The sequence below is a fragment of the Dioscorea cayenensis genome, chromosome 15 (genome assembly GCF_009730915.1).
Source record: "Dioscorea cayenensis subsp. rotundata cultivar TDr96_F1 chromosome 15, TDr96_F1_v2_PseudoChromosome.rev07_lg8_w22 25.fasta, whole genome shotgun sequence".
Lineage (NCBI taxonomy): Eukaryota > Viridiplantae > Streptophyta > Magnoliopsida > Dioscoreales > Dioscoreaceae > Dioscorea > Dioscorea cayenensis.
Genome location: NC_052485.1, coordinates 21,624,003 through 21,636,646, shown reverse-complemented (window position 1 = coordinate 21,636,646; position 12,644 = coordinate 21,624,003). Strand labels below are relative to the sequence as shown.

At 29.4% G+C, this 12,644-nt stretch overlaps 2 protein-coding genes across 2 annotated transcripts; both read right to left on the bottom strand.

The window, feature by feature from the left end:
* Positions 1 to 352: 352 nt before the first annotated feature.
* LOC120278112 (probable 2-oxoglutarate-dependent dioxygenase At5g05600) lies at positions 353 to 11,228 on the bottom strand. The gene is made up of 4 exons (XM_039285027.1): positions 11,143 to 11,228; positions 2,371 to 2,830; positions 1,336 to 1,663; positions 353 to 631 (listed from the first exon to the last, which is right to left on the bottom strand). Exons 1-4 carry the CDS (start codon positions 11,144 to 11,146, stop codon positions 374 to 376), a joined length of 1,050 nt encoding a protein of 349 aa, XP_039140961.1. The 5' UTR covers positions 11,147 to 11,228; the 3' UTR covers positions 353 to 373.
* Positions 8,102 to 11,173, bottom strand: LOC120278113 (probable 2-oxoglutarate-dependent dioxygenase At5g05600). Its single transcript, XM_039285028.1, has 3 exons — positions 10,683 to 11,173; positions 9,663 to 9,990; positions 8,102 to 8,509 (listed from the first exon to the last, which is right to left on the bottom strand). Exons 1-3 carry the CDS (start codon positions 11,144 to 11,146, stop codon positions 8,252 to 8,254), a joined length of 1,050 nt encoding a protein of 349 aa, XP_039140962.1. The 5' UTR covers positions 11,147 to 11,173; the 3' UTR covers positions 8,102 to 8,251.
* Positions 11,229 to 12,644: the final 1,416 nt, after the last annotated feature.

Here is a 12,644-nt window from a genome sequence, read left to right as displayed (position 1 = left end):
TCTTAAAACAACCTTTTTTATGTACGGTAAAGAGTGACAAAAGGTATAGAAAAAAATAAATAATAAATCTCAAGGGATATCAAAATTGACGAATTTAGCCATAAAATCATCTTTACATCCTTCACTGCATTAATTTAATTTTTATTTATTTATTTATTTATTATTAAATACTATAAAATCCCTTCTGACGTGCAATTGGTGTTTATTAGTTTATGTATTTAAAGAAAATCACAACTTTCCAATCAAGCAATCCACAAAAAACATAACTATCTGCTGATTGCTGCTACACTTTATAAACTTCTACAAATTAATTATTCAAATGAGAACATCAAACACTGCATCATTGAAAAAGTAAAAAGGCAGAATTAAAATACTAAACCCTCTTGAAATGATAAATTTGGACATTCTCTTTTTCTAACTTTTGAAAATTAGAGTCTTTGCGAGCTTTGTAAAAATCTCCCCAGTTGTACTCATGATACTTTGGTGGGTTGTCCTCACTCACCAGCTCCTCCAATGGCTTCACATTTGTAGATGATGAAGGGTTGAAAAAGAATGGGATTGAGTACCTGTCCTTCTTTGAGTTCACTGACACTCTATGCTCCACACTTTCATACTTATCATTGCTCCATACCTATATATGTTCATTAATCAAATAATTAATTAATTAATGTTCATCATCATCATCATCATCATCATCATCATCATCATCATATAATACATTCATGTTTGTTTGTATGAGAAATATCATGAAATACATGTGATAGACAAGATCTAATTGATGAAATAAAGTCTCTTAGACTGGTAGGACCAGTATAAATCATAACAAATATTTGTTTTTTTTTAAACTGGTGTATGCCTATCTTGAAAGAAATTGAAGTTTTCTTTATTGTATTTGACTCTGCACTTCAGAAATTTTTAATTACTAATGCAACTCTTTTTCACATAAATATATGGGCTTTATGGTTTCAAACTAAAGGAGAACAAATTGTACAGTGCACCAATTTATGCCTAGAAGAGGACAAAAGTCAAATGTGACATCAACAGTCTTAGAACTTTTGGTTCAGCTAACAAGTTAAGTCAAATTGGACATCAACATTTATTTTATTTTTTCTTTTTTTTATTTAAAATGATAGCATAAATATATTTATGATAAATTTAAAATTGTCCCTATCTTTAACATCAATATGTTGTTATATGCGAGGATCAAGATCAAGACGTATTTATAAATATTTTTTTTGTAACCATTGAATTTGAATCCAATTGTTGATATCATCAATTTCAGTAAATAGTGCTATTAAAGTATATTAAAAATATTAAATTAAATAAAGAGCAAACCTGAATGATATCTCCGAGATTGATTATGAAAGAATTGTGAATCGGTTTGACCCGAACCCATTCTCCATCAGTTTTTCTTTTAATATCAAGTCCACCAACTTCATCTTGGAAGAGAATAGTGAGACCTCCACAATCTTTATGACGGCCAACACCGAGCACAAGGTCCGGTGATTGGCAAGGGCTATAGTGGTTCAGCCGAACATAACTATTTGAATTTTCATAGAAATCACTTAGACGTTTTGCAGACAAATTCAAGCTCAGTGCAATAAGCTCTAATAACTTGTACCCCAATTTCTCCACGCCTTTATAGTACTTCTCACAAATCTCTCTGAAATAATAAATGATTATTAGTTTATCTTATTTGTATGATGGAAAAAAAAAAATCAGAATAACACTGTTGGTAAATAAAAAAAAGCCATTTTTTTTATGGATAACATATAAATTTTCATATGAGGAAATTCCAAAAATGATCACAAAAATATTTAATTTATGAGAAACTGGTAAAATTGTTTAGGAGTTTGCTGACTGCTTTTTTTTCTTGTGATATAGAAATTTTTATATGATATTTAATTAATTTTGATTTAATTAATATATTTTAATATTAAGTTCCAGTTTTTAACTAATAACATAGAAATAATAATAGTTTTAAACGAGACCATCTAGTAATTTTATCAGTCACTTAGTTAATTCTATTTCCAGAAAAAAAAAAATTATTATTATTATTATTATTATTATTATTATTATTATTATTATTATTATTGCAAAACATGCAAATAAACAAATAAAAATTTAAGAAAACTTTAATATGTAATCAGAACAACTTAAACTTAATTAGTATTAATTAAAATAAACATATAAAATAAAAAACTTTTTATTTTCTCAAAAAAAAAAAACTTTTTTTTGAAGTAAAAAAACTTATTATTTTAATTGATTGTGATTGTTTATTAGTTAATTAATATTAATTAAATGTTTGATTTTAAAAAAAGAAAAAGAAAAAAAAGTAGGAAAAGCTTCTATTTAGGTTGGAACACTGACCTCATCTCCGGCAAGTTCTCCGGCCAGTGATTCTCCAACCGGAGCAACTTGGTCTCCCATTCAGTCACCGAGAAATCAAAAACCTCCTTCCAATCCCTAACATTCTTCGTGTGCTCCGCATCGTAATACCCCATCGGATTCACTTCCCCTCTCTTCACCTTCCTCTTCTCCTCCGCCGGCAAAGCGAAGAACTCCTTCGTCACCGCCTCGACCTTCTCCAGCAACTCCACCTCCACTCCATGATTCACAACCTGGAAAAACCCCCAATCTTTGCAAGCCTCACCGATCTGGGCGATGAGATTGGAGATCTCATCGGCGATGGCGGGATCAGATGGATCGGAGGGGATGTGGTGATGGAGGAGTGGGGAGAGGTCGATGAGAGGGATGCCGCCGGCGTCGGAGATGGTGCTTTTAGGGCGGTGCTCGGCGGCTTGGACGAATGCTGGATCGATTTGGAGACCCATGATTCAAGCTTTGTTGGAGTTTTTGGAATTTTGATTTGGTTTTTGAGGTTTTTGAGGGGGTTTTTGGTTTATATAGAACTTTGGAAGGAATGAATCTGGACTTGATTCGGTTTCAATTCTGTGTTGCCGACAACGACCGTCAGACATGACTCAAAATTTCATGCTCGGTTTGGTGGCGTGGCGGTTTTTAATTGGTCGGATCTGCTGTTAATTAATTAATTAATTTTTTAAAAAAAATTAACAAGTAATAAAGTAAAAATAAAAAAATAAATAAAATCAATTAGGATGGTTTGATTGATTTTTAAGAGAAAAACTTTAATTATTATGCAATTCTAAGAGAAAAAAATATTTTTCATTTAATTTTTAATTAATTTATTATTATTGTGTAAAATTATAATGGTTTGATTGACTTTTTAGAGATAAATCTCTATTATGCAATTCTAAGAGAATAACGAAAGGTTTTTTTCATTCAATTCTTAATTAAATTATTATTGCTGAGTAAAATTATAAAATTGATTCTATGAATATATATCTATATATATATATATATATATATATTAGGTTAAGTTTGGAAGGTGTGAATCTAGACCGGTTTTAAGTTTCAATTCGGTGGAGCGTTGTTGTGGCTTGTTGCTGAGGTCACACATGTTGTCATTTGCAATTTGGGTTTCATCTTACCTTTGACTTGCTTTAGATTTGTTGATTTTGAATTCAGCAGCCTCATGTCATGTGGACTCCTACATATTATATTATGATTAGTGTATCAGCTGTCACGTTTGTGGTCATGTTTTTGGTTTTTGGTTTTACAAACTCGACATGCATGTGAAATTATTATGTTTAATATTTTTGTATTTTTATTTTATATGAGTTCAGATTCAAACCCATCTTTTCGATATAATGTAAATATTTTACATAATAAACAATGTTAATATATCAAAAAATTATTAACAGTTATTTATTTAATAAATCAAAAATAATAATATGATTAGTTTATTATTAAAAATAGAAAGAAAAAAAAAAATCAATTGCGGACGTTTAGTTGAGCACAGTGAATGTTAATTGGGTTTTGTTTTTAGTTGATTAGTTGTAGTTTTGTTTATAAAAAATTACACTGTGCTGAATTTGATTGGATGGTTCAAATCAAAATACTGTCTATCTCAATTTTTTATTGTATAATTATACATAAATTATTGGATTTCAATCCAATAGTTCATACGAACATTATTAGAGTACAGATCTTCTTAAAAATAAGCTATTTTTTTGTGGACTAATTATCTTATACTCCTATTATGTTGTATAGTACATGTTAGTTCTTGTATTTTTTATTTTTATTTTTTCATATTTTATGAAGTGAACAAACTATCTATTTAATCAATTTATTTATTTATTTATTTAAATAATTACGGTGACATAAATTGGTGGCACGTGAAATTTTTATTTATTTATTTATTTACAAAGATTTCAAAAATCTTTTATTTCTTTAGTTTTTATAAAAAAAACAAATATAATAGATTTTGAATATGTTCTAAAATTAATAAAAAAAGTTTTATAAATTTCTAAAGTTTATAAAAAAATTAAAATTTTTTGTTAATTTTAGAACATATTCAAAATTTTCATAAATTCTTTTATAAAATTTATTTATTTTTTAAAACATTAATTTTTTTAATTTTTATAAATAAATAATAATAATTTTAATTTCTTTTCTTTCATTATTGTCATGCATTCATCCAGAAGCTTCTGAACCCTTATTTATTTTATTTTATTTTTTATCATATTCTCAATCTCTCTAACATATGTCCTTAGAAAAAAAAAATTAATAACATGTATCAAAATATAATAGATCAAAACCAAAAAAATACCTTGATTTCGGAACGGAGTACTATGAGCTCTCTCTCTCTCTCTCTCTCTCTCAATTTGCTTTCTAGTGAAGTCTTTACATTGGTGAATAGCAAATGGATGGCACACAATAACATTAGATAAAGATTCCATTGAAGTTTCCAAATTTACCCAAATCAAGCATCAAATTTACCCAAATCCCTTATTATACAATTATAGAAGAGCGGAAAATATGATTTTTTTCTCAAAAATCCACACCATGATACATTATGTAGCACATGACCTAGTGAAGCAAGTAAAAAAATAATTCTCTATAATACCATTTATCACTCATGGTCGAGGTGAGAAATCACTTTACTTTTCAATATTTTTTGAATCCTCAAAATTAGTTCCTTCATGCTGCACAACTAATTGTTCAAGCATCATTCAAATATTGTCAGAGGACTAAGTCATAAACATGCACGTCAGTTAGTGAAAATTTTTTAAACACCCCAATAATGGTGGGTGCTTGCAACATTCCCCTTCTGACTCCACATTACTCATTCAAAGAACTAAGTGATAATTCTATATATATATATAATTATGAAGCAGCGTCATCTACAAACGTATATAGATAATTTATAGATATCCGTGAACATTGTTGGACATCTGTCAACATCTAATAGTACCACATCTCTCCTTCATCTCACTCTGGAATTATAAATGTCTGCCAATGATATAAATCATATATATATATATATATATATCCAATATATATCTTTCTTTACTATTTTATTATTTTTATTATATATTTTACTATTTAATATGTGATGAAATTATACGATGAAATTCCAATATAAAAAAATCTATCACACATCCTTTTATATATATAGGCGGTGTCATATGTGAATGTTTGTAGATTTGAAATCTACAAATGTTATATCTCTCTAAATCCTAACTTTATCATCTATTTCATCAATCCTTTTTCTTACCTTTTATCATCTGCATAGGTTCTATAAATGTTCGTATTTGGCGCAAACTATATATAAAGTCTGTTTCATCACTTTTTTCTTACTTTTTATCATTTGTGTAAGTTATACGGATGTCCACATATGACGTAAACTCTCTCTATATACCTTACTGTTTTTATTATTTTAATTATATATTTTACTACTTGATATTTGACGAAATTATGAGATGGCATACCACTATACAAAAAATCGTTTGAAAAAAAAAATCCATGGCTAAAAGCAAAATCCTCAATATTAAAACATACAAATTGTTCATATTAGAACATCAGACACTGCTTCATTGAGCAATCAAAAAATAAAAAAAGTGGATAAACCACGTTAATTAAAAAGAGAGGAGAAAAACACAACAGACTCCCACAACACAGCTATGGGAAAACACAAAAAGCACAAAACGCAAACAACAACAACTAACCACAAGAAGTGGTAGTCCATGGGACACAAACAAAACAAAGCAACAACAAGAAACAACAAAAAGTAACGGCAATCAAAATGCCAAACCCTTTTGAAATGAAAAATAAATTTTCTCTTTTTTAAAATTTCTAAATATTAGAGTCTTTGTGAGATTAATTTGAAGATACTCATCATACTAATATTGATTTTAGGATTAATGTTAAATGGAAATTTTTTGGTTTAAATTCATGTTACGATTAATGTCAGGTTTTGACCTCATTAGTTTTTCTTTTTATTTTAAAAAAATAATTCCTCCATCTCATGTAGACAAGTAATTAATTATATGCCATATATTGGTTATCACATCCTTTTGATGAGTAACAACTGTTAACTATGTTTGATTTATGTATAAAAATAAGTTTTTTTTTAAATAAAAAAAAACAGTGACTCCCCTCTCAATGTCCATGAATGCTTTTAAATATGATTTTCTTTTAAAGAAAAAAAAATTAATGCTTTCATGTATAATCTAGTGCACAATTTATAAATCTTGATAAAATCTGTAATATTTAATTTTGACGTTGAATATGGATATATATATATGGTTACAATCATGACCAATATGCTTTTTAAATTATATATACATACAACACAAACAATAAGAAGATGTAGTCTTAATTATTTAAAATTACTCTCTCCATTTCTAAATACATGTCGTTTGTTGAAAAATGTTGCACAAAAATTAAAAATAGTATTAAATAATTTAAAATTTAACATAAAATTAACCAAATTACTAAACTATCCCTCACTTAAAACCATTATTTTTCTTGGGACTATAAATATTATTCTTAGAAAATTAAAAATAGGTAAAATTAGAAAAAATAAATAAATATTATTTTAATATTGTAAAATGACAATTATTTTGGAATATATTTTTTTTAAAACGACATGTATTTTGGAAGGGAAGGAGTAGTTACATAAACCTTTTTCTTTCTATTGCTTTATTAACAGCTATAAACAAATTAAACAACATTATCATTCTAAAAATAAATGTAAACATTAATTTTTTGGTAAAACAATCAAATAATGGGAAATAGATATACTGAGGTGTGATTTGTTGATCTTTACCCAGACCATCAATACTGTTGCCACTACAATAATAAAGAACTTAGTGATTTGTACCAAAAAATTTTGAAAAAAAAAAGAGTAAAAGAAGACAAAACTAATTAGTATTATTCCCAGTACCATATAATGAACTTTATTAAGTTGTACCTAGAAAAAGAAGACACAAATAATTAAACATGACATCAGTCCTTTTTATCACTGATCACTTATTGGAAAAGGAATTCAAACACTTTATTATTTATAAATTTGATGTCTTTACATAACCATATGGCCATAATCCATATAGTTTTTTTTTATTTTAAATATATATATATATATATATATATATATATATATATATAAAGTTAAAAAAATTTCAAATGATGATTTGAATAACAATTTAAAAAATCTAAAATAAAACAAAAATTTTAAAAAACACATGTTATACCCTCTCAAATAAAAATTTCAACTTATATATATATATTCACACAATGATACACAACACACAAAGCAAAGAAGGATCTTGCATGGTTGTTGATCCCAAGGCAAGATCCTCCTCCTTCCTTCATACGTATATATAAACAAACACCTAGCACAACCGGACAACCCTAACCTTAATAACCGCTATAAAATATGATTTTTTTCACTGTAAAAAAAGACTAGGACTTACCTTCATGAAGCCATGAAAAGCTTTTACTCTGCCATTTTGGCCAGATCAGCAACAACTCATCTTTCATTATTAATTAACTTCACCAAACCATCATCACCATCACCATCACCATGCAGTGATGCAGACATTGTTAATCTTGTCTTACCTCTTTAATTATTCAAGCCATCTTTGAGTATATACACTCTCTAATGTGCAATTAAAATGTCTCTATATATATATATATCATATATCATTAACATATTGATCTGCTGAATAAAAGCTAGGAATGAAGATATACATATATGTAGTCCAAGGCCATATAACCAAAACAAACAATAGATAAAGTACAAATGATTATATATTTAAAACACAACAACAAACACAACTTCATTGAAGAAGCTGGTCAAAAGCAAGCAGAAATAAAATACTAATTAAACCCTCTTGAAATGATAAATCTGAATGTTCTCTTTTTCCAACTTCTGGAAATTAGAGTCTTTGCGAGTTTTGTAGAAATGTCCCCAATTATACTCATGATACTTTGGTGGGTTATCCTCACTCACTAGCTCCTCCAATGGCTTCACATTTGTAGATGATGCAGGGTTGAAGAACAATGGAATGGAGTATCTGTCCTTCTCTGAGTTCACTGACACTCTATGCTCCACACTCTCATACTTATCATTGCTCCACACCTAATTAATTAGTTAATTTCATCATCATCATCATCATCATCATCATCATCATCATCATCATATATCATCATAGATAAGTACTCATGCATGAAGCAGAGTGAAAGGTGTGTGTGGTAGATATATAGGATCAAATTAATTCAATTCATCATGATCACATATCATCAAATTAAATAATGCATTCAATTTTGTCTTTGTCAGACAACTCATGCATGGGACATTTGTGATTGGTGGGATCTATTTCATGGAATTAATAAAGTCTCTTCTCTTGGTAGGACCAGTATATCCACAATTAATATTTATTTATTTCAAACTTTGGTTTGTCTGTGTTGAAGAACTTATAGAAATTAAAAACAAAATACAGAATTAATCTTTAAATGCTTTCTCTTTTTTAATCAAGTGGTTTATCAAATTTTTTTTTTTTAAAAAAAAATTAAATGCTATGTTATATTTTTCAACATCTAACATATTAGATTTATGATTTAAAAAAATCGTCAAAATATAAGAGTGATAACTCATTTTTCTCTTAAGTGAAAGATTGAGAGTTTAACTCTTTCTTATAATAATGGTTGTTTTTAGTATCAACATATATATTCTAGTCTTATCTTCTTATATTAGAACATAAGTTAACTTATTCAAATCACTTATAACCTTTTGTGATTATTATGTGTATATACTTCCTCTATTTTATGGTACGTAGTTTTTTTTTTTGTTTTGAGGTAGGGTGATGCCAACCCTCAGGGGCGTACGCGGGCGGGGGAATTGCCACAACGTCCTCACCCTCTTGAAACTGGGGAGCGCGGTCAGGGGGAATCGAACTCGTGTCTCCTCCAACGAGGGGACCCAGGTACCGCTAGGTTATAAGCCCTTTGGTTACGGCAAATATTAATGTGACCACACAAATTTATATTTTTCCTTACATCAATTAATTAAATTGTTCAACTTCAAAGATGAAAACATTACGGCAACAATCCAAGAAATGTATGATGAAAAGTCTTGACCTATATATCCTTCTATATCCAAATGTATACACACACACAAGTTACACATGCATAAAGTATTTTATTCTTAATTTTATCAAAATTTTAGATTAAAATTGACTAAAACTAATATGATGTAAAAACCATAAACATGAAGTTTTAAATTGAGAGCAAACCTGAATAATATCTCCGAGATTGACAATAAAAGAATTATGAATGGGTTTGACCCTAATCCACTCTCCATCAGTTTTTCTTTTGATATCAAGCCCACCAACTTCGTCTTGAAAGAGAACAGTGAGACCTCCACAATCTTTATGGTGGCCGACGCCAAGCACAAGGTCCGGTGAGTTGCAAGGACTGTAATGGTTTAGTCGAATATAACTATTTGAGTCCTCATAGAAGGCACTGAGATGCTTGGCAGCCAAATTCAAGCTAAGTGAAATGAGCTCTAGTAATTTGTAGCCTAACTTCTCCACACCTATATAGTACTTCTCACATACCACCCTGAAATATTAAATTGTTATTATTTGATATTTTATATATATATATATATATGAATCATGTTTTTTATTAACAATATGTACAAATTTTACATAAAAATTAAAAAAAAATGATTAAAAAGTATTTGATTCATTAAAAAAAGTCCAATATAAATAAACTAGTCATTAATCCACTTTTCTATATATATATATATATATATATATTAATACATATAAGTGCATGATCCTAATTCAAAATTAAACTTAAAACTAGAATATCACAATAATTACTAATTACAATTTTTTTAAGTTTAGACATTAAAAAAACCCCATTTTTATTTAAAATTAAATCATTTATCTTCATGATCAATTCTCATACATGCCATTCAAATTTTATAATAATTTCTACAAAATAGTAGGAAAAATTTTATTTAATTAATATTTTTATTTTCACTTAATTAATATTAACTAAAATAAAAATATAAAATATAAAATTTTATTATATAAATTGATTATCAGCATTTACCATTAAAAAAACATAAAAATAGTAGGGAAAACTTTTTTAAATAACTGTTATTGGTCTCCTCATTGTCTATAAATACCATAAGTCTATTGCGTAAATTATTCATTTAAAAAAAAAACCGAGATCAAATAAAAAAAAATATTTATATAAAAATAAATAAATTATTATTAAGCAACCAATTAAGAAAGAGTGACCTCATCTCCGGCGGGTTCTCCGGCCACTGATTCTCCAACCGGAGCGAAGGTGTCACCCATTCAGTCACCGAGAAATCAAAAACCTCTTTCCAATCCCTAACATTCTTCGTGTGCTCCGCATCGTAATACCCCATCGGATTCACTTCCCCTCTCTTCACCTTCCTCTTCTCCTCCGCCGGCAAAGCGAAGAACTCCTTCGTCACCGCCTCAACCTTCTCCAGCAACTCCATCTCCACTCCATGATTCACAACCTGGAAAAACCCCCAATCTTTGCAAGCCTCACCGATCTGGGCGATGAGATTGGAGATCTCATCGGCGATGGCGGGATCGGATGGATCGGAGGGGATCTGGTGATGGAGGAGTGGGGAGAGGTCGATGAGAGGGATGCTGCCGGCGTCGGAGATGGTGCTTTTAGGGCGGTGCTCGGCGGCTTGGACGAATGCTGGATCGATTTGGAGACCCATGATTCAAGCTTTGTTGGAGTTTTTGGAATTTTAGGGTTTTTGTTTGTTTAGAAAGCTTTGAAGGAATGAATCTTGGTTTGGTGGTGATTGGGTTTCATGGACGTTGGGCTGGTGGATATATATATATATACTAGGTTCAGTACGGTTGGACACGTGGTGGACTATTATTGGTCAGTGGAATGTTTTTATTAATATTATTTTATTATACTTGTTTTTTCTTTTAAAAAAAAAAGATTCTAAAGACGTGTGGCTTATAATATTTAAAAATAAAATATAAAAAAAATGCAAATTTTGTTAAATAATCCGTGAGTGTGGCGAAAACCAGGCAACTGAGATTGTCCAAATAATAAAAATTTGGATCGTTTAAATAAGTGATTATAAAATCAAATTTTTATAGGTACACACTAACTCTTGTTAATTGATGTCTTCTAATAACAAGGGTAAGCGTAGCTTAGGGTTCATATAAATATAGTACTATAAAAAAAATTTGTTAAGTGATATAATATATTTTTGTCACTTCCATTTTAAAAAAAATGGTAACATTTTTATTTGTCAAATGAGAGGTTGACTAGTTGATAAATTAATTTTTTTAAAAAATTAATCAAGATAAACAGTTTGTTACCGATGTGTGTATATATAGATATATATAATTTTTGTTTTGAAGGAAGGATAAATGTTAATTATGGCTTTAATAATTTTATTTACTTTTACTTCCACCCGCACATGTGGGCACGGGTAAACACTATGCCACTTGCCACTTGTATGACAGATGAGTTGTCACAGTGATTTAATAGCCCAGAAACAATAAATATGCTGAGTGTACATGTGAAAGTAAAACATGTAAACTTCAAGAAAAAATCTCATTTTCAATGACCACAAGTGGCTTTAAAGCCTTTGTTCAAAACATTTTTTTTTTTTTAATTTTAATAACGGATTGATATTTGAATATATAACTTACGAAATTAATGCATATCTCAATGTTGGGCTAGTTCAATAGTTAATGATGATTCCAATAGGGGTGTGATATGTTAAGTTCACTTAAAAATTCACTCAAATATTAAACACACATAATTAAACATCAAGGGAAAGGAGACAAGCAAATTGGTAACTCAGTTCGGCACAACCTTGCCCACATTTGGGGGCTAGGCCCGGAGAAACAATCCACTAAAAGAGATATAAGAACAAGGAGTACAACACTCTCTCAATACAAAGAATATCCTCTCAAGATTGCTTGACGGCCACACACTCAACTCTCACCGAAGAGTCTCTCACATGTTGGCTCATCCTAAATCTTCAAACATGATCTCTTATATAGACGCACTGACGTCTAATATAGTTATCTCTTTTAGAATTCTCTGCGGCTTCCTAACTTAGACACCTTCCGAAGTTAGATGTTGCAACACCCAGTTGCAACATGGTCCACCTTACTGAACATGACTGAGTTCTAGCCAGATGCACCCGAATCTGCGACCTTCAACCTCCCGGTTCTTTGCCTCGT

Coding starts and splice junctions, on each gene's coding strand:
- LOC120278112 (XM_039285027.1), bottom strand. Junction 1,664..2,370: donor GAGAACTTGCCGGAGATGAG/GTCAGTGTTCCA, acceptor TTATTATTTCAG/AGAGATTTGTGAGAAGTACT. Junction 632..1,335: donor ATCTCGGAGATATCATTCAG/GTTTGCTCTTTA, acceptor GAACATATATAG/GTATGGAGCAATGATAAGTA.
- LOC120278113 (XM_039285028.1), bottom strand. CDS start 11,146: ATGGGTCTCCAAATCGATCCAGCATTCGTCCAAGCCGCCGAGCACCGC. Junction 9,991..10,682: donor GAGAACCCGCCGGAGATGAG/GTCACTCTTTCT, acceptor TTAATATTTCAG/GGTGGTATGTGAGAAGTACT. Junction 8,510..9,662: donor ATCTCGGAGATATTATTCAG/GTTTGCTCTCAA, acceptor CTAATTAATTAG/GTGTGGAGCAATGATAAGTA.